The sequence below is a fragment of the Haliotis asinina genome, chromosome 6 (genome assembly GCF_037392515.1).
Source record: "Haliotis asinina isolate JCU_RB_2024 chromosome 6, JCU_Hal_asi_v2, whole genome shotgun sequence".
NCBI classification, from domain to species: domain Eukaryota; kingdom Metazoa; phylum Mollusca; class Gastropoda; order Lepetellida; family Haliotidae; genus Haliotis; species Haliotis asinina.
Genome location: NC_090285.1, coordinates 46,050,809 through 46,070,000, shown reverse-complemented (window position 1 = coordinate 46,070,000; position 19,192 = coordinate 46,050,809). Strand labels below are relative to the sequence as shown.

Below are 19,192 nucleotides of genomic sequence, written 5' to 3'. Positions count from 1 at the left end.
CTCCTTTAAGCTGTCAAACTATGAATATTAACAAGGGGAGTTCAAAACAGCCCTGGTATCAGCTATATAGTAACTCATAACACGTGCTCGGTATCATTGCAGACGACAGGGGTCCTGTCGACCAATCAGAGCACGACATACCGGTAACGTCACGAGAATCCGCTAACTTTCCCACAGTCTAACACATCATGGCGAGATGATAGTACACACGATGAGCGCGTTATACGTTTTTATCTTCATTTTCCTTTGGATATCATTGTCAGGTGCAATTTCTAATGTGGAACATATAAAGAACAAATGTAAAGGAAGATGCGGCTCGAATTTGGTGAGTGGACATTTGTTATTTAATACTTTACCATTTATTCCCGTCTGGAACCAGTGTCCTGTTCGGGAGCCTCAGACGCCCATATCGCACCGTTATGCGATAACGCACGTTAAAGGCGGGAAAATATTGCGGTCAAGTTAACCCGGGATGCAAACATTTTTTAAAGATAAAATATAGAATAATTTTCCAAATATTTAAAAGGTCAGTGCAAAATGTCTAAATGACTTCATAAACATTAATTGCGTGCAATAAGTTTGCAACATGTGATCGTTCATGAAGATATATTTTATTTTTCGAGCATTTGTATATTTAATGCGTTTTATCAGCAAAGGATTTTGTTTCATGTCCCTTTTGCCACAGATTAATGTGAAGCTTTAACTTTTATTGCCGGGCTACAGGCGTTCATACAGAGGACGGCGTTAGCTCATGACGCACCCCAGTCACGCATGGTAGATCATTTGTTATACATTTCGTCAAAGAAACAATCGCTCGGTTGGCTGATTGTTTGATAAATTCCATTATCATAAGTGTGCCCTCTCCGTTAATTCCCCATCAAAACAAGCTTGAAGATAAGCCCGTTACTAATGAGATGTGTCAATCGTTACACCCCTATAGGTAGCAACCGTAAGGTCTCCTCTAATAATGCATTCAAGGGAAAGGTTGTTACGGGTTTGTTATGGTTAACGTTTAAAGTCATCTTACTCTGTGACGGTCTTTTGTCACAACCGCCCCACTGTCTCCATCGAAAGGGGCACTTGTCCTGCAAATAAACTTTTGTGGACAGACTTGGAGGGTAATGCGATTAGGTATAGGATCGTTGGGCAGTGGATATTCACTTGTGAAATGTCAGTTATTCCGTAGAGTACACGTTCCCCACGCAAACTGTTGTCGTTCTCTACGGGCGTTGTGATGTGCGATTTGTTCAGTATTGTTTGTAAACATTCAAAATTTTCGCGTTGGTGTTGGGCGTTGATCTCCACGTCCACTGGCCCATATAAGTACCCCATTGTGCATTGTTTTAAAAACAAACCGTTGTGAGTGTTGTATTGCTTTTATTTCCTGGATGTCTGGTTAAAGATTAACACTAAGGATTGATAAATTTCAGGTATAACTTTGTTTCAAATGAACACCCACAAATTAAAGTTTAAAAGTTCACATTACTCTTTTGTTTCCCATCTTACAATATTGGGTCTCTTCCCAGACAACCAGATCACAAAAACTTTAACACCAAGTAGGAACTATGCTCTCTCATATGTGTTTATTCCTTTGCAAAACATATCGGTATAGTTCAAGTAAGTTTTCTAATTAAGATATCAAATTGTTAAGGGTTTAGTGAAACCACGTATCTTTTTAACTATGACACCAGGCTTGGTTCAAGTCTAAATGTCCATTGTTCATTTCAAAATTATAAAATTTATCAGCAGTCACAGTTTCTTTACTTTTAGAGAAATCCTGTTTGAATTGAGGCAAGATTTGAGTTGCAGGAGCCAGACATTGTAACGGATACTGCTGGGGATAGGAAGGACTTTCTGTGTATGAGTCATATGTCATTCAGAGAGGGTAGGCCAGTTCAGCTGGGTTTTAATTCATGGCTACTGTCACTTTCTTTCTCCTGTATTAAATAAGCATGGTATACCGTTTGACACATTTTATGGCTTCTTCCTCAGAAATGTTTCTGTTGTGACTTAATCAGTTTTGATAATATTCAGTCCTTAATATGGCCTCAGGTACATAGGGTTGACATGTAGGAAGAAGATTTACAGGTGTGACGTTATTCATTAAATTCAAGCCCTGTTCCAATTTTACCCCTTTAATGATAAGTGTAAAAGTGAAAAAAAAATGTTGAAAGTACTCCTGACTAACGTTTTTCCCACCAGGTAAGTCTAGAAGTTAGGATGATATGTGAGTGTTAAAAATATAGTTTACACACTTTCTTTACTATAAAGAAATATAATGGTCACTTCATGTTCTTTTTTCCAAGTTAAGTTACTTTTTAACAAAAAGAAAAGCTCAGATTTTTGTTCCTTATCCTTTTGTTGAGTCTCCGAGATGAAGCTGCCTTAGTTTTAGGGTAACATGCCCCGTCTCCAGGAGTTACTTTCTCATTGTCCCATATCCTGTATTGTGTAATTTGCAGTTATTCTGTGTTGTCTATACACCTTGTATAATAAAGAAAGTTTGTGAATATTCTGGGAAAGTTAATCTTTCTTTGAAAGAAATTACCAATAATTTGTAAGGAAATTAGTTGTTGTACAGTATATACAAGGGACACTGGAAGGAGACTCCAGCTAAAAACACATGGCCTGAAATCAATGCCTGTGGCTCGAGCAAAAAATGTCCTGGGAAAATTTGAACATGGCCTTCTGTTGTCTTCAAGTTTCAAGGCTTTCATGTTGTCAGGGAAAGAGAAGGAATTCTCCTGGTTTAGACAGCACTGTGACGCAAACCATACAAAAACTGTTGTTATGTCTCAGAGATGCAGCACCCATGGTTGTAGGGTAATGTGCCCTGTCTCGACATGTAACCTGCTCATTATCCTCATCTCAGACTGTGTGCTGTTCAGCTTGTCTGTATGGTCTAATCACTCTGTGTGATATTTGGTTTATTCTATTATATATCTTCTTTCCATTTTTCTATTTTCATGTTAAATATTTATTGTACGAGTATTGAATGTTAGTCTTTTGGGCTAATGGTTAAAGCGTCTGCTCATCATGCTGAAGCCCCAGGTTCGATTCAGTGTGTAATGCCCCCACTGTGATATTGCTGGAATTTTGCTAAAAGCTGCTTAAAGCTATACTCACTCACTCATCAGGTAAACAGTGTGGTATTTTAACATTGTATTCTATCACTGCAAATTTTGATAATGTTATCCAAGCCTTTTCCTGTTATCATTTAAAGACAAGCCACCTCTTCAAAACCATAAGTTACAACAATAACTAAATAAATTAGATACATGTAATTCCATCTAGGTATTGGTAACTGACATTTATTGAAGACCATTGGCTGAATAACAGTGTTTGGGCATGTTAACATTAATCTCAGTATTGCATGGAAATGTGTATTTGGACCTTTGACATGTCAAACTATGAGCCATGATTTGTAGCAGGTTTTTTTTTGTAAGATAGTTTCAGCATTCACAACATTAATTCAAATGACGAATCAGAATTATTATTTACTTTAAACATTCAAAGAACTTTCGTTTGGATTTTGCTACAAACTAAGTTCATTTACCTTACATACTGATTATGTAATGAGATTTTTATTTTCTTTTGTTATAGTTTGTAGGGGGTAGTGCTAAAGTCCCAGATGAAGCAAGTCTAGATTTCTTCAGGTTGAAATTCCCATCTCACTGGGGTTGCTTTTCATTTGAAATGGGTTTATTTGTTACCATCAAAATTATCTGTTCAGAGAGTAAGTGTTGTCTAGCAGTGATATTCCTAGAACATTACTAAAGCAGCATTAAAACCGAATCTCACTCACTAACTCACTCACTTATTGTTAAAGTCATCTGTGCTTTGTGAACAAACAATTGAGGAGTTTACTTCTACAAAATCAACAGAAAATGATTCAAATGCAATTATGAAGCATTTACAATTGTCCTTTATCATGGATAATCACAGATGTTATGAAAAAAAGACCAGGCGAAAGTGATCACAAAATTGAATAAATTGCTGTTTCCTGTAACAGTGAGTCTGGCATTTGTCATTTTCTATACCGTAAACCTTCAGAGTAGTAGGAAGCTAAGTAGCTGCATATTGAGTCAGGAATGTCTTGCTTGCAAGACACTGCAATACAAAAGAAAGAAGAGACTTGGAACTATAATTTGACATCACCCATCTATGGTGCTAGATTGGTGACAGTTACCCAAACCCTGCATCCATAATGTCCAGAATGTGACGATGATGCCTGTATGAAATGTATCATTATTTATCAATAGTGTTTTCTAGTTTGTTTCCTTTATAGTCACCATCAAATAAAAGTGCATACTTTCTTTTCACAGGCAGTTTAGATGGTTCTTAAGTGGTCTCACAATATTTTGTTCTTGGCTTCTTGAGTACAAGACACAAATATGTTCACATTAATATACATGGGAGGTGTTTGCCCACTAGACAAGTCACAAGGCAGAAGTTATTTTGTTCCCTGCATTTTGCTATGAAGAGTTGTATCCCTTAGGTGTTCAAGGATCCTGCAGTCCTTGTCCTGCAAGTATCATACAGGTTCCTGTGTGTTTCACCCAAAATGATCAATGTCCATATACTTCACTGCTGGAATTGTTCTGTCACGAATGACCTTAACCTCACACTTACTCTGTTTTCTCACATCTGGGACATAGTTTCACACTAACATTATAATGTACATGAAGGTTGTTTCTTCGCTTTGTTTCCTTGCCTTGCTTTAGGGAAATGTGTCAACTTGTCAAATGCACATTTTCAAGATTCTTAACTGAAACCCAATCTGTTACATTTTTTACACATATTACACTTTCCTCTGAAGTACTTGCTGACACCTCTAAGCTGGGCACTGGGGAAACTGACTGTGATTGTTGGATATCCACAATATGGAACTACCTCTCCGAAAAATTAAGACAAAAGACAGTGTAACATAAGTAAGGCCCCCATTTACCCCCATGTCTTCATAATTTATTAACTGAGGTAATTGTTTCACAAATGTAAAGTTATCAGATATGTTTTTAGAATGAAAGCTGAACTTTGCTGATATCAACATTGGCATGATTAGGATTTATGACAACACTTGATATGTAGATTAGGAAAATTAGATAAAATTATAATCTTTCAGTGCTGTTTTAAGAACTGAGCTTGATCAACCCAAGCCCTTGCTGATTTTCATAAGATATGCAGATAAGTATAGTACAGAAATATGGTCAATAATTTACTTTGGCTAAAATTTTATTTTCGTACGGCCAAAACATGCCTCATATATCTTGAATATCCCACATAGTTACTTTTGGGAAATGAATTTCTGTATGAAAGAACGACACTACCTATCCATGATTTGTTAAGCCAGACATTTGTTAATGAAAATAATTTGGCTAGAAATGTTATCTAAATTAACAAGGTTTCATAGTAGTCTACTCAGATATGTAAAGAAGAGTATAGCCCTGTGCCTTGACTGTTAAACATACATATTTAATAAAACCCATATCACTCAAGGTTATGCTAAAGGAAGTCTAGCCAGCTTTATTCCATGATCAAGATCAGGATTGTTTTGTTAATATTTTTTGTATTTTTGTTTTTTGTTTAAAACACTCATCAATATTCCAGTTGTATGGCAGAGGTCTGTATATAATTGAGACTAGACTAGACAATCCGGTGATCAACAGCATGAGCACGGATTTACACAATTGGAATACAGTGACCTTCATCAATGAAGTCAGTCAGCCTGACCCATAACTCCGGTCTTAAGACAATCAAGGGTTGCTGAAGATAATTTTGTTTAAGGTGGAAATTGTATTTCATTTAAAAAAATAACGAACTATAAATTTGTCTTAGAAGTATGGTGCACGAAAGCATCTCTCAACCAGTACACCTGTACTGGATTGCTGGTTTCTTTTTGGTTTTAACTACTGGCAATGTCAACTTACCCCCTCCCTCACTCACACAAGTTATCAACTAAGCTGTAAGACATTTTCCCAGACAATATGTACAGCTGACCTTTGTATTAGCCCATACAGTTGCCTCAAGGATATACAACCACATGAATGAAGAAAGCTGTTCAAGTTATAATATTTAACATTTTATGATTTTGTTTTGATGTTGTGGCCCTACCCATTCCGTGTTGACGTTGGAGAAGTCTCCCAGCACCAGCTCTCACAGCAGCTGCAAGATCTGCCACTGTTCCCCCTCATCACAGGACCACATCAATCCTAGGTGCCCTCATTCTCGTCCTACTGCAAGTTACTTCCAAATCTTATTGGAGGAGACTGACACTGGAGATATAAAAAAGTGTCTCCAGTCCCTCTGAGACAAGAGCGTGTAAGGTTACGGAGCCCTGTAGATGTAGGCAATGATTGGTTCAGTGTGACAGGAGCCATATGGAAGAAGGGAGATCTGGAGGTGGGGAGGGGAGGATGAATGCAGGGTGCTGGGAAAGTTGGTCCCAGTGTATGCAGGATTTGGAGCATTGTGAAATGTATACTGTGTAGAACATGGTAAACAAAGTTGCACTGAGTCTGGTTGACGAAGTGCTGTAAAATTCTGAGGCTTCAGGGACAAAACACCACAGTTGCAGGAAGAGTATCTCATCTCAGAATATAGTCTGGTTCATATTCTTGAACATGGATGAATTCTGTGTTCAGCGCACCATATAGCATCTTAAAATTTTGCTGGAAGAAGAAAAGAAGTGTCTATTTTGGTACTTAATCCCAAAGCAAGTATTGCAATATTCATGTGATAAAGCTAGTATGCAAACAGGGAGAGTGCTGATAATTTAGCAGCCATTATTCTGCCTGCTTATTGAGGGAAGAGAGCCAGGAGCAATCATGTTTTTTGCTCTTTAAGCCAATATTGTCTTTGATAAAACTCTGCTGAAATAATGAAACCTTTGGTAACCCAGAAAATTTCATATATATTAGTGAATCCCAAAGTAGAAACTTTCCTGACAAAACAAAAAGAATTATTTGTAAATAATCTGTTTATTCTTCTAGACAATTTGTATCCAAAATATGTTCTGGTAAAGTATCTCTGCACTTAAATTAGTCTAGTGGGAGTTTTGCTACATTATCAACAGCTTAAGTGCATTTGAAAAAATAAACTTATCTTTTAACCACTGTTTATCGAAATTGTCTTAATATTCTAATCCGTTCCTTGTCAATGCGTGTGATCTTACCACTCACGTATGCTTGACCTCCATGGTTAAGAAACACAGTATCTATGGCACAGAAACTGTTCTTTTTACAGCTTAAATAGTCTTTTGCATGCCGGTTGTTAAAAATATAGCTTGTATCATTTTCTTAATCATGGGAAAAAAGGGTCATCTGTGCAGAAAATCTCACAAGTAAACAGCTTCTAGACATGAACACCACGGCAGCATCATGTGATAACAGCAGGAAGTCTTACAGAACATGTGGGAATAGGAGGAGTATATCAACAGCACCGCACAACTGTGTTATACACAGCTTATGACACTGTTACAAGCTACCCCTGATAGTCATCTAACAAGGGATGCTAGCTCAGGCTCTTTGCTGAAGCGTTTAGAGCCACTCTAAGGGTCACTTGTTTTGTAAAGGCAGGAAATGAATTGGATCTTGCTACAGGTGTCTGATCAGGTTTCACCTTGTAGCTTTACTTTGTTGATGAAATACTTGATAACACAGGAAGAGGCACAATTCACATTTTTATATATAAATTCCTGACAGAGTTTACCTACAAGGTGAATGGGAATTCTCAGGGCGACATCTGATATGATGTCGAGAGTTTATGGTTAGTTAATTTGTAGCTTGGTGTGACAGGTATCTCTTGTAAGTTTGAGAGTAAGGAACTAAGAGCATCAGTTTACCATCATAAAATAACAGTCTTTATTCAGGAGTGGATGAGATGGTTTTACTATGCCAGTAATTTCCTGAATTGGTGTAAACCTATCTTTTGTGTACTTCCTGTTTAGCCAGATTAATGGGTTAATTTTATGGGGAAATGACTTGTTCATTTTACGATTCTTTAAAGAACGTAGCCAACAAATCTAAATGGTGAATGCTGTCCTTCTTTTGTGGAGACAGTGTATTATTTCTATACCAAAACTGTGCTATAATCAACTAATTTACAAATTAGAGTCAGTGTGTGAGTAAATTTTTTATCCATGTATTCCAGCTGTATTATGGTGGGGACATCAGAAATGGGCTTCAAACAATGTTCAAAATAGACAAAGAAGAGTAAGACGGAAGAGTTATTGCAGAATAAAACCACATATAGTACAGAAATTACAGTGATAACATGGAGCATATGATAAAATGACATATGTTTATCTTAGGTAGGAAAAGATAATACAGAGCTTATTATTATTTAAAATATGTATTGATGTAACAAAGTATTTTCATTAGTCCATATGGTTGGTGCTTCTGAAAACATTTTGTTAATATTGAATCTAAGGGTCATCTGTTCATAGTTTACCACACTACAATGGAAAAAGTGAGGAAAAAATGGTTTTGGTATATTGACTGAGGACAGGTTACCAGGCATGTGATGTGGACATTAATCATATATCTAGGAAGTGGAAGAGCTGTTACACAAACTTCAACTTTGTCAACTAAATGTCACTGGTTGTAATGAGACAGTGTGGCTTGTTTACAGCATTGTTGAGCATTATGTTGAAAATTGAATCTATTGTATCACTTGTCAGTTTCTTTAACCAGAGCTTGGGGAGAAATTCCAGCCATTTCTGCTTCCACCAGAGATCTTTGCACAGACAGTGGACTTATTTTCTCAGGCCCTCTCTTCCTTGTACATGTGACCCATGTATTCCAAGGAGAAAATTCCAGATCCATCTTTTTTGAGTGTGTGTAAATACTTGGGCAGATAACACAAGCTCTAAACAAACTTCCACTCTCAGAATTTCATTCAATGCTTTCATTCAGCTCAGTATGATCCAAGTCTTCATAATACAGATATTTTTTCTTAAATTTGTGTTTTCATTTTAATATATAAAAAAACAATTTAGCCCTAATCTGTCTTCTCTCTTTTGAGTTCAGGAAATATCCCTTTACACTCCATAGAGTTTGTATATTTCACGGAAATGACATTTGGCAGTATGTTTCCGTTTCTCGTTTTATTTCACACATGCAACAACTTTCATCTGTTTACATTTACATTGTGCTGAAATATAGTATACATTTATCAAGTAGCTTCAAACTTGCCCTCGTCAGTCTACTACAGATAGCACATCGGACAAAATTTGTCCTGGATTTCAGCGAGGGCCTTGCTTCCGCTTCAATGCACACATTCACATAGTATTATAGGTTAATAATGTTATTATCTTCTACCAACATCCTGAAAAATGAAGTGTAATTGTAGCCCACTGTCAAGCCTGACTCTTCAATAGAATCATTGCCACTGTTAAACCACATCAGTAAATCTAGGCTAACAGTAGAAATTGTCCCTGGTGTGCACTTGACAGTGTGGGTACAATTATCGTCATAATTACCCACGTGTCAATGCTTCTTCAAGAATGGCTTCAAACCATTGTAACATCCACTTGAAACATATTTCACAGCTGTATTGAAACTGTGATTGTTGTTTGAACCTGGCTGTTATTAATTTACTGTCTTTGATAATTTCAACCTTGATTTAATATGGATTGCGAGGATTAGACAAGTGTCAAAATTTGCAGGACATTTTCTGGTCTTGCCAATAGGGGTGTAAAATTATACATTTGTGACTGCGGTTCATCTGATTTATGAAATAGAATTATTGGATTATTTCAGTGAATTATTAGTAAATGTTTGTTATTTAAGTTGCTTCTGTGAAATGTCAAGAGAAAAATGTATGACAAATGTAAGTAATGTACTTTTCATGTGGTGCTTCAGCTGAAATATTACTATTTTCTCTCACACATTCTGCATTTTTGTTGTTGCACTTAAGGACCATATGTTAGTCAAATGTTCAGCACCAATTTAGTTGGACATGTATCCAGTTATGTCCAACATTACAATACATTAATCATATATGACAAGTTGCTTTCTTTCTTGCCAGTTATGTACAAGGAAAATGTATGCGCAAGTAATTCTACAATGCTAAACAAAGTATAAAAGTCAGTTGGCACATTGAAAAAATAAACTACGAAGTATGAAGTGAAAGGTTAAGGTACAGTTGTAATGAACTTAAAGGGACCAATAACTGTTGTTGGTTTATCCACTGATTATCAGACTGTTTCGTGTGTGTACTTCTTCAGTCTTGAAATCTGTAATTCAAGTTAAATTTTTATGCTGGTAAAATATGGAGAACAAAACAATAAATACAGTACATATCCTCATCAACACTACTGTCTGCCTTATCTATAATTTATATGAGATATATAAGTGTTTGCAGCATTTCAGCTGAATTAAAAAGCAAGGCCAAAAGAACAGTTTTTATCAGTTCACCATGAGCATGTGCATGTAAATATTTTACAGGGCCTAGATTTTCAAAGCCCTCTTAACGCTAAGATAGTCGTAAGTGGTATACATTAACACTAACTTATGACTATCTTAGCGCTAAGAGAGTTTCGAAAATCTAAGCCCTGTACTGCATTTCTTGTACATGGCTGAAAAAGAAATTTTCATGTAACATATGGTGATGATAAAGATAAATATATACCAGGTATGTTGTCCCTAAGTTATTTCAGACTGTTTCGTGTGTGTACTTCTTCAGTCTTGAAATCTGTAATTCAAGTTAAATTTTTATGCTGGTAAAATATGGAAAACAAAACAATAAATACAGTACATTTCCTCATCAACACTACTGTCTACCTTATCTATAATTTATATGAGATATATAAGTGTTTCTGTTAGTTTGCCCTAAATGTGCAAACAAAATGATAAACATGTTGATGACAACCCAATCCTATTGTTGCTGTCTGTATTGAAACTGTCATTAATCCCACCTATAAACACTGGTGACATCTTGTTTTGATCATTAGCAATTTCATAGGTATCAGTATAACTATTTATCACATGTGTATGACATATTTTATGGCAATATGTGTTGCAAAAGTCTATTTCCATGATAAGAAATCAATGCATTATCACGGAGATGATTTGTTGTTGAAAGGTGTTGTTGAAAGGTTATCATAGATCTTGGACAAGGATCATAGAGTTCAGCCATTATCTAAGTTTTCATTGTTTTGAAGCCAAATAACATCAGAAGAAATTTGTTACGTAGATATAAAATGTAATCATTAGAATCCAGAAGGTTTACTGGCAAAAGGAAATTATTACTGTGATGGAAAAGGTGTCTGCAAGAAACTCACTTGTTATCAGGGGCAATCATGTACTAGGACATGAATACGTGTAAAAAAGTTGATCTCAGAGGTGGCCCAATGTGGGGAGTCTGTGCAGCCAGATCCCCAACCTCAAGATGGCCTCAGTGGTGGCACAGCCATGTCTCCAACCAAGATGGTTTCTAAGTTGACCAAGGATGGGTATTCTTTGGAGACAGGTCCCAACCTCAAGTTGATCTTGAAACTGGTCCAACATAGAGATTCTGTGCAGACTGATCCCCAAACTAAAGTTGGTTTCAAAGCTGTTCCAGTTTGGGGCTGCTTGGCAGGCATGCCCAAAACTGAAGTTGGAGATTGTCAAGAATTGGCCCATTTCATTGGTTTGCCAAATTCAGATGGATTCTCGACATACTAATGTTCTGCTATATCTGATAATATGCTGATTGTTCTAAAAGACACCACTTGTCACATAGGTTGATTCTACATTGTACCTGCTTGACAACGATACAAGAATCTGTATTGAATCATCGTATCATCAGAATAAAAAAGTTGTTCATCCATAAAGCTTGTCCTTTATATTACTCCCCAACTTCTATATAATGCCACTCAAAGAAGTCATTCAGTAAGTTTCCACATAAACTTCCTGGATTGATCGAGCAGTAAGTGTGGACAGATATGATGTGTCATGGTTTAGATCTTTTCAGCAATACTGTCAAACATCATTGTGTTGAAGTTGAAGTGACCATTGCAAATATTATTTATTATCCAATATTCAAACATAACCACAAATAATTGCTCAATAATGAATATGTAGTGTCCAAGCTATCACCTTCAGACAACTGTAAGTTCAACTCATCAAAGATGGATTTGACATTGTTTGACTGTATCTACCAATTTACATCAATAGCAGGAGTATGTTTCATGATTTTTCTGAAACACGTCTGTATGAAAGGTAAACCCAGCATATTTTGCTGTTCCCAAATCATATGACAGAGGAGTGATTATGGGTTTGCTCCACTTTTAGTAATGATCCAGAGTGAAGAATACCAGGAATTCTGTTCACACCCACACCAAAGACCCTGGTTCGATTCCCCTCATGGGTGCAGTGTGTGAAGCCCATCTGTGGCACCTTCCACCATGATATTGCTGGAATACATGTATTGCTAAAAGCGGCATAAAACCGTACACACATGCTCATACTCTCACACATTTAAATCAAACCTGTTACATAGGTGTGATGAATGAATACTTTCACTACTAGGCTACCCTACTGCCCATGTTTCAAAGGACTAGATATCAGTATGAGTAACATGTAATTGGAGAATTACTAATTGATGCACAAACTGTTATCCATGGCTGAGTATCTGGCTAATTTAAGTCATTGCAAGGTTTCAACAGAAATTGAAAATTCTGACACAAAATGGAAATAGCCTCAGCTGAAATTTCAAGAATTCTTTTGTAATGGTAGCAAAAGAAAAGTGACACATTGTACTGTCAATTTTCAGATTTGTTGGGTTTCTTTAGAAATTGGTGTTCGATGTGACATTGCTGTTTCAAACCCTAGAACTTAGAACCAATCTATGACTACAGACCTTCCAATTAAAAGCTTTTGCGCCTTATATACTACTGTCACCCAATGGGTCTTTCTGGCTTCCTCTTGGAGAAATAAAATGTGCATTTAATGGAAGGTGTTTTTTGTCTGGCAAGGATCATGGAAACGTGTGGTTCACAAACAGCTTGGCTATTAACTGCCATTCTTTCTTGTGCATTTTTCGCGCTTGCCAAGAAACCAAAGCTTGAATTCATGTAACTTGTGATTAAAAGAATTGCAGCACTTATAGTTCAGATAGTTAGCTCTTCCAGAAAACTAAATCATGAATTATGTAACATGTGATTAAGAGAATATTTTGGAACACTTGAGGTTTAGAATTTGAAACTTATGGCATATCTTGGAACACTGGACTTGAATTCATGCATTTCAAATGGGATCGGAAGACTATATAGGGTTCTTGAGTTCTGGAGAGATCAATGTTGGCATGTGGTAGATAGATGCACATCTTTAAGTCAATTATACAGGCATGTTTATTGCAATACTTGAGTTTTTGATTGGTAGAAACTAATGGAAATGACATGGGTGAGTTGTATTTAGCATTGGTTTGAACAGTTTTCAGTTATCTTATGACATGACAGCTGAGATTAGGAAAGCAACTGACACAAATTGAAGATGTTTACTTGATGCTGACAGATCATTGAAAATAATCAGTACAAATTTGAGATTCAAACTCAGATCCTGACAGATGCCTTAGTCTACTCAGCCACCAGTGGAAAACGAAGCAATGACTTTAGTGTATTACTTTATACAGTACATGGACAGGCAATAATTAGGAGATAAACATGCTATGTTGAAAAATCAGAGGTATGTAATGTGATTTCATATCACTGAATGACTTGAATTCACCAGTCACAATCCAGTATTTCATGAACTCGTGGCGGAATTGAATATCACAAATCTGACAGAAGAGGCTCGCTCTGAAAATTAGAGAAAACTTCTTTTTACACGACTTTTTAATTTGGTCCAATGATTTATTATAATATTTTTTATATATTTCTCTCTTTTTCAACTCATCTCTCAATTTCATAAGAAATCTAATCCTATGTTATACTTTTGTTTGATTCTTCATAAGCACCAAAGAATAATAACTTCACTGAGATTTCATACTGTTATGAACGTAAATAGAAAAAAAAAGCATCTGTAACCATTAGAGGTGTGATGATAAAGAAAATTCACCATACGGTATGTATTGCGATATCTTGGAAAGATACGATACGATGTGATACACATCACGATATGCCATCTTCAGTTATTTTCTCTAGAGATGTTATTTTGATATCAAGTAACAGTGTAAATATTGACATAACCGTCAATTTCAAGGGAAAGTTAACAATTTTGAGGTCAATGATACCTATTACAATACAAAAAAAAAAGTATCGATATATTTATCGGTCGATAAGGTATCACAATTATCAATACCACGATATACAGTCACAGCTCTAGTAACCATTCACAGTGGAATATATGACATAGTCCCTGTTTGTAACATTATGAGATAGTTAATTAATCTGACAATTGCCATTAAGTGGTATAGAAGCATGTGTACTATACAGAAGAATGGCTTACCATCATTCATATATCCATAAACTCCCTGGTCAAGGCATAGTACTCCCCCATCACAACTTTCACATGATGACACTCAACTTGGCAATTACTCTCTCTTGGCTTAATGACGCACTGTAGTTTGTTAGAAATAATTATATCCAGGAAACAAATTATGGACGCCTTTGTCAGTAGCTTATTAGCAAGGTTACTGGAATTGACTAAGCTAACGTAATTGCTTGTACCATCTCTGGTTCCAAGTTCAAAGGGGCATGTGTGTATTGTTCTGGCTGGATCGAAGAGGTTGGCTATGGTAGCTGGGACGATTATCTACTTAACAAGCCTCAAATTATGGGAGGTAGGGGGACTTTGAGGCATTCGCTATCATTTTATCCTTGATTTTGTTGAATAGCTTTTGCAGGTTATTTTGCCTTTATAACTTTAACTATTTGTATTCGGGAGATCTTGGAAAATATATTGTATTGAAAAATAGTTGTCCTTAGCACAGTTTATTTGACCACAGAGGTGGGTTCAGGTTATCAGAGCTGAAAGGGAATCTCATGAAGTATTCAAAGCCAGTAATGAATGTTGGTAAATTTGGAAAAATGGATTGGAACAGAGCACAAACTATTGATTAAGCAGTCTATAAAAAGTTAATGCTGAGGTGAGTTACAATTGCTTTCACTTGAGGAATTGTAGACTATCGGTAACAGCTAGTCTTTGAAATAAACATATTTTGCAGAAAAGAAAGTTCACAATAAATTGAAATAAAATCTGATGTAAAAGAGCCCTGACACTTTCTTTATTTTCAGAAACAGTTGGCAATCCTGATTTGATATATAATCTAGATTTGCATTGGTTTTCTTGAATATATTTGTTTCAGGGTCTGTATGACAGGCTAGAGTGAGTTAGTGAGTTTAGTTTTACACCGCATTTAGCAATACTTTATCAATATCATGGCAGGGAACACCAGAAATAGGTTTCACACATTGTACACATGTGATGAATCATCTTCGGCATGACAAGCAAATGCTTTAAAGACTACCACACCACCACACCACCACACCACCACATCACCACACCAACCAGACAGACTGAAATGAAAGTTCACTTTGAAATTTTTCTGATTTTTTTTTTTTGACATCTCTGTAGACATGACACGTAACACCATGGATACAATGATGTCCTGACTGATCAGTTGTATGCAGTCTCAATTCTATTGCTAACAACATCAAAACCCTGGTACCCCTCTTGTAGTCATTGCATACTACTTAAGAAATACCTGAAGCAAGAGATATTGTTATTATGCTGAATATATTCAGTGAACAATAATCAGAAGGAATACCTGTATTTAATCAGGCATGATACAGATAAGGTAAGCATCCATTGCCTCTGGCAAGCTTCACCCTTCGAGGAATAATACTTCATTTCTTTATACATTAACACCTTTGACTAAAGATAGATTCAGAATAAATTGACTGGCTTTGTTAAGACAAATGATTTTACATGAAGGTGCAAAGGAAAGAGGAATCGGAAATCCTTAGACTAATTTCTTAAAATTACACTTTTGAAATCGTTATTAAAACAACAACTACTGTAAACTACTGTGCTTCTTGTTTCTTACTGTTGGAGTTGGTATAAAATAATCTTTACATTTTCTTAGTTGATTAGATTCTTTTTTTCCCGAGAATAATCATTTCAAAACTTGACAGAAACTTTATTGTGTAACAGGTAATTTTTGTATGTTGATCTGAAATACAACAGGCACTCTCAAATCCTGTGTTCTTTATTCAGTAAGACAGATCATTTTTAAATGTGGATCTGGAAGCAGTATAAATGCAACAGAGGTTCATAAAAGACTCTCTTCTCTTGCATTTTTATGAAACATTACAGAGGAAATAGGATAACAGGCTTGGAAACTCTTATCTTATTGAACCTGCTTGGCATATTATTTATTTCATACCATGTATAGTTTATAGTTGGCAAGATAATAATCAGTATGATTTCATGGTTATAATTTGTTGTGAATGAACAAACATGACATATAAGAATGCACATCATGATAAAATAAAGTCATATATTAATACAGTGTGAAGGTGCTTGAAAACACTTCTTATCATTGTTGGCTGAGGCTGTACCTGACATGCTATGGTTTATCATCCTGCCAAATAGCATATGCGTGTACACTGAAGGCCCTGGACTCATAGACTTGGTTACTTCATGTGTACTGGCTGATCCCTCCCTGATGGTAATCTGATAGGAGAACAATGACACTCTGTAGTTAGGAAATATTCTTGGAATATTCCTTGAATATTCTTTGGGTCCATGTGCAGTGTCCAAATAGTAGTTTGAATAGTGATGACACCATCTGTAGCTTTTTTTAGTATGGTTTTAAAATACCTAAAACTTCTTGGCTCATTAGCAGCTGTGGAGATCAGACAGGTGTTGAAGGTGGTAATGATATGAGCCTTATTATGTAACTCATGACTGTACTCCAAATCTTCATAGTTGCAGAAGTATGGTTCTTGGTTTCAACACTGATGTTTTATGGGGCTGTCGATGACTTGGTGTATAATTGGCCAGAAAGTATGTTTGAACGGTAGTCTATCTCACAGTCCTTGAACTGCATTCTTTTCATTGCTACCTAGCCCTCCCTGCAATGTGAAAACTGCAAATGAAGCATTTACCCATCTCACTGGGGATCCTTTTCAATTTAAATGGGAGGATTTGTTACTATCAAAATTATATGTATTCAAAGTCTAAGCATTAGTCTGCAAGGAAAGGATCCAACAGAGGCATGTTTTAATGGAAATAAATAAGGAAAGCTAAAATCAGAAACATTTTTGTGGCTGGAAGTAAGGGAAAGCTAAAAGTATGCACATGTTAATAGAAAGAATAAGGGAAAGCTAAAAGCAAACATGTATTAATAGAAAGAAGTATAGAAAGCTAAACACATGCATTTATTAATAGAAAGAATAAAGGAAAGCTAAAAGCAAGCATGTTTTAAGATAAAGAATAAAGGAAAGCTAAAAGCAAGCATTTTTTTTATAAAAAGAATAAATGAAAGCTAAAAGCGGAACATATATTGATTGCAAGAAAAAAGGAAAGCTGAAAACAGAAGCATGTATGGTTGTAAAGAAAAAGGGAAGGTTTGTAGAAAAAGGATGGATTGATGCAATCCAGAAGGAGTGCGAGAAAAGAAGTATTCGTTGATGGAAAGAAGAAAAATTGTTTTGAAAGAAAACAGTGAAAGCTAAATATTGATGAAAGAAATGAGTAAAGCTAAAAACAGAAAGTTAAAGAGACTATAAAGAAAGTTACACGATGTTTCATTTCTTTTTATCAAATGAGAGGAAAAATGACATTCTAGCTGTGTGTTAGGTCTATGTTCTTTCTCTGACAAACTATTCCTTCTGGATATTAGTTATCAAGGTCATTGCACAAGGTGACCACTGCCTGGCTTCTGTGGTATGTACTGATACAACAGTATGGAGGTCCCTATGCAATAAAGATACAATGCATTTCAACAGGATTCCCAGAGCGAGTGAGTGAGTGAGTGAGTGTGGTTTAGTGCAGCATTTAGCTACATTCCAGCAGTATCACAGCAGGGGATACCAAAAATGGGTTTGACAGTATGGGCAATGAACCTGGTACATCATCACGCCCCCTGTCATTGCATGTAGGATTTACAAATACACAGTGAAGCTTGTTATGAGGCGGTGTGAGTTGTTTGTCCCACAGAATACAATAATGACAGATGCTTCTGCACTTTTAGTTTGTAGCAGTCACCGTTACATTATGACAGTTAAGTGCTCAAGGTATGTTATCTGGCTAATATTGCAGTCATATTATGTATGGATGTGCTTATGCTGTCATTCCCTTCTTGAACTGTCATAGATGGACTGGCTGTTGTAATTAGGCTACAATAATGCCCACTTAGATGCAAACATAACACAACAACCTCTCATCACGTTTTAGAGATAGACCCTGTTACTTGTGAGACTTGAGTTTTCTTTGCAGTCATCCCCAAGTTGATGTGGTCTAGATGGACTGGCTTTCAAACAGATCTAGAAAATGCCCACTTTGATATTAATGTGATAACAAAACAGTCTGTCTTCATGTCTACTTAGAGATAGACCCTGTTACTTATGAGGCAGTTTGTCAGTAATGGTTCGGACCTGTTTCAGTGTAAGAGGAACGAGTAAAGAAACGATGTTCTGTTTTATGTTTTCATTCCTGATCCATATCACACATCAGACATGATGGGAACAACTGCTCGCTAAAGAGGTACAGGTTGTGAAATGCTCTTCTTCCTAATTCAAAAGATATCAAGCTTCATTAAAGAAACATTGTCTTTAAAGGAGCTCCCTGGTGAACCCTGCTATCAAGCAGTTTGGTAAAACACTTCTCAGTGTGGAAACATCATACAGCATGGCTTTTTACATGACAGAATAGCAGAACAATCTTGTTCCCATCCCCAGTATCAGCTTGGATCTGCTTGGAGTATCTTGATTATGGATTAAAGTGTCAGACTTGAATGTTCTTGGTGATATTCGGTGTACTTACACTGATATGTAACTCTTTACAGTGTAGATTGATAGGGCAGATATACCGGAATGATGCACATCAAAGAGAATGTAAGAAGACTTGTGTTTGTGCTGAGGTGTATTGAAAACACAACATGTTTTGTGTAATACAGATTCAATTGATCCCTTGCGCTGAGCATGCCAATAGGACGCTGTTCCATGAATCTGTCCTGGTGCTTTAAGTACAGGAGATGTTCAATT

General features: G+C 36.2%; 1 protein-coding gene across 4 annotated transcripts in view; it reads left to right on the top strand.

The window, feature by feature from the left end:
* Nucleotides 1–182: 182 nt before the first annotated feature.
* The window catches only part of LOC137287015 (proto-oncogene tyrosine-protein kinase ROS-like), a 157,282-nt gene continuing 138,272 nt past the window's right edge, over nucleotides 183–19,192 (top strand). For all 4 annotated transcript variants that reach the window (XM_067819098.1, XM_067819099.1, XM_067819097.1 and 1 more), the window contains exon 1: nucleotides 183–325. In XM_067819098.1, coding sequence (XP_067675199.1) covers nucleotides 197–325 — 129 coding nt within the window. In that variant the 5' untranslated portion in view covers nucleotides 183–196. The remainder of the gene's footprint in view (nucleotides 326–19,192) is intronic.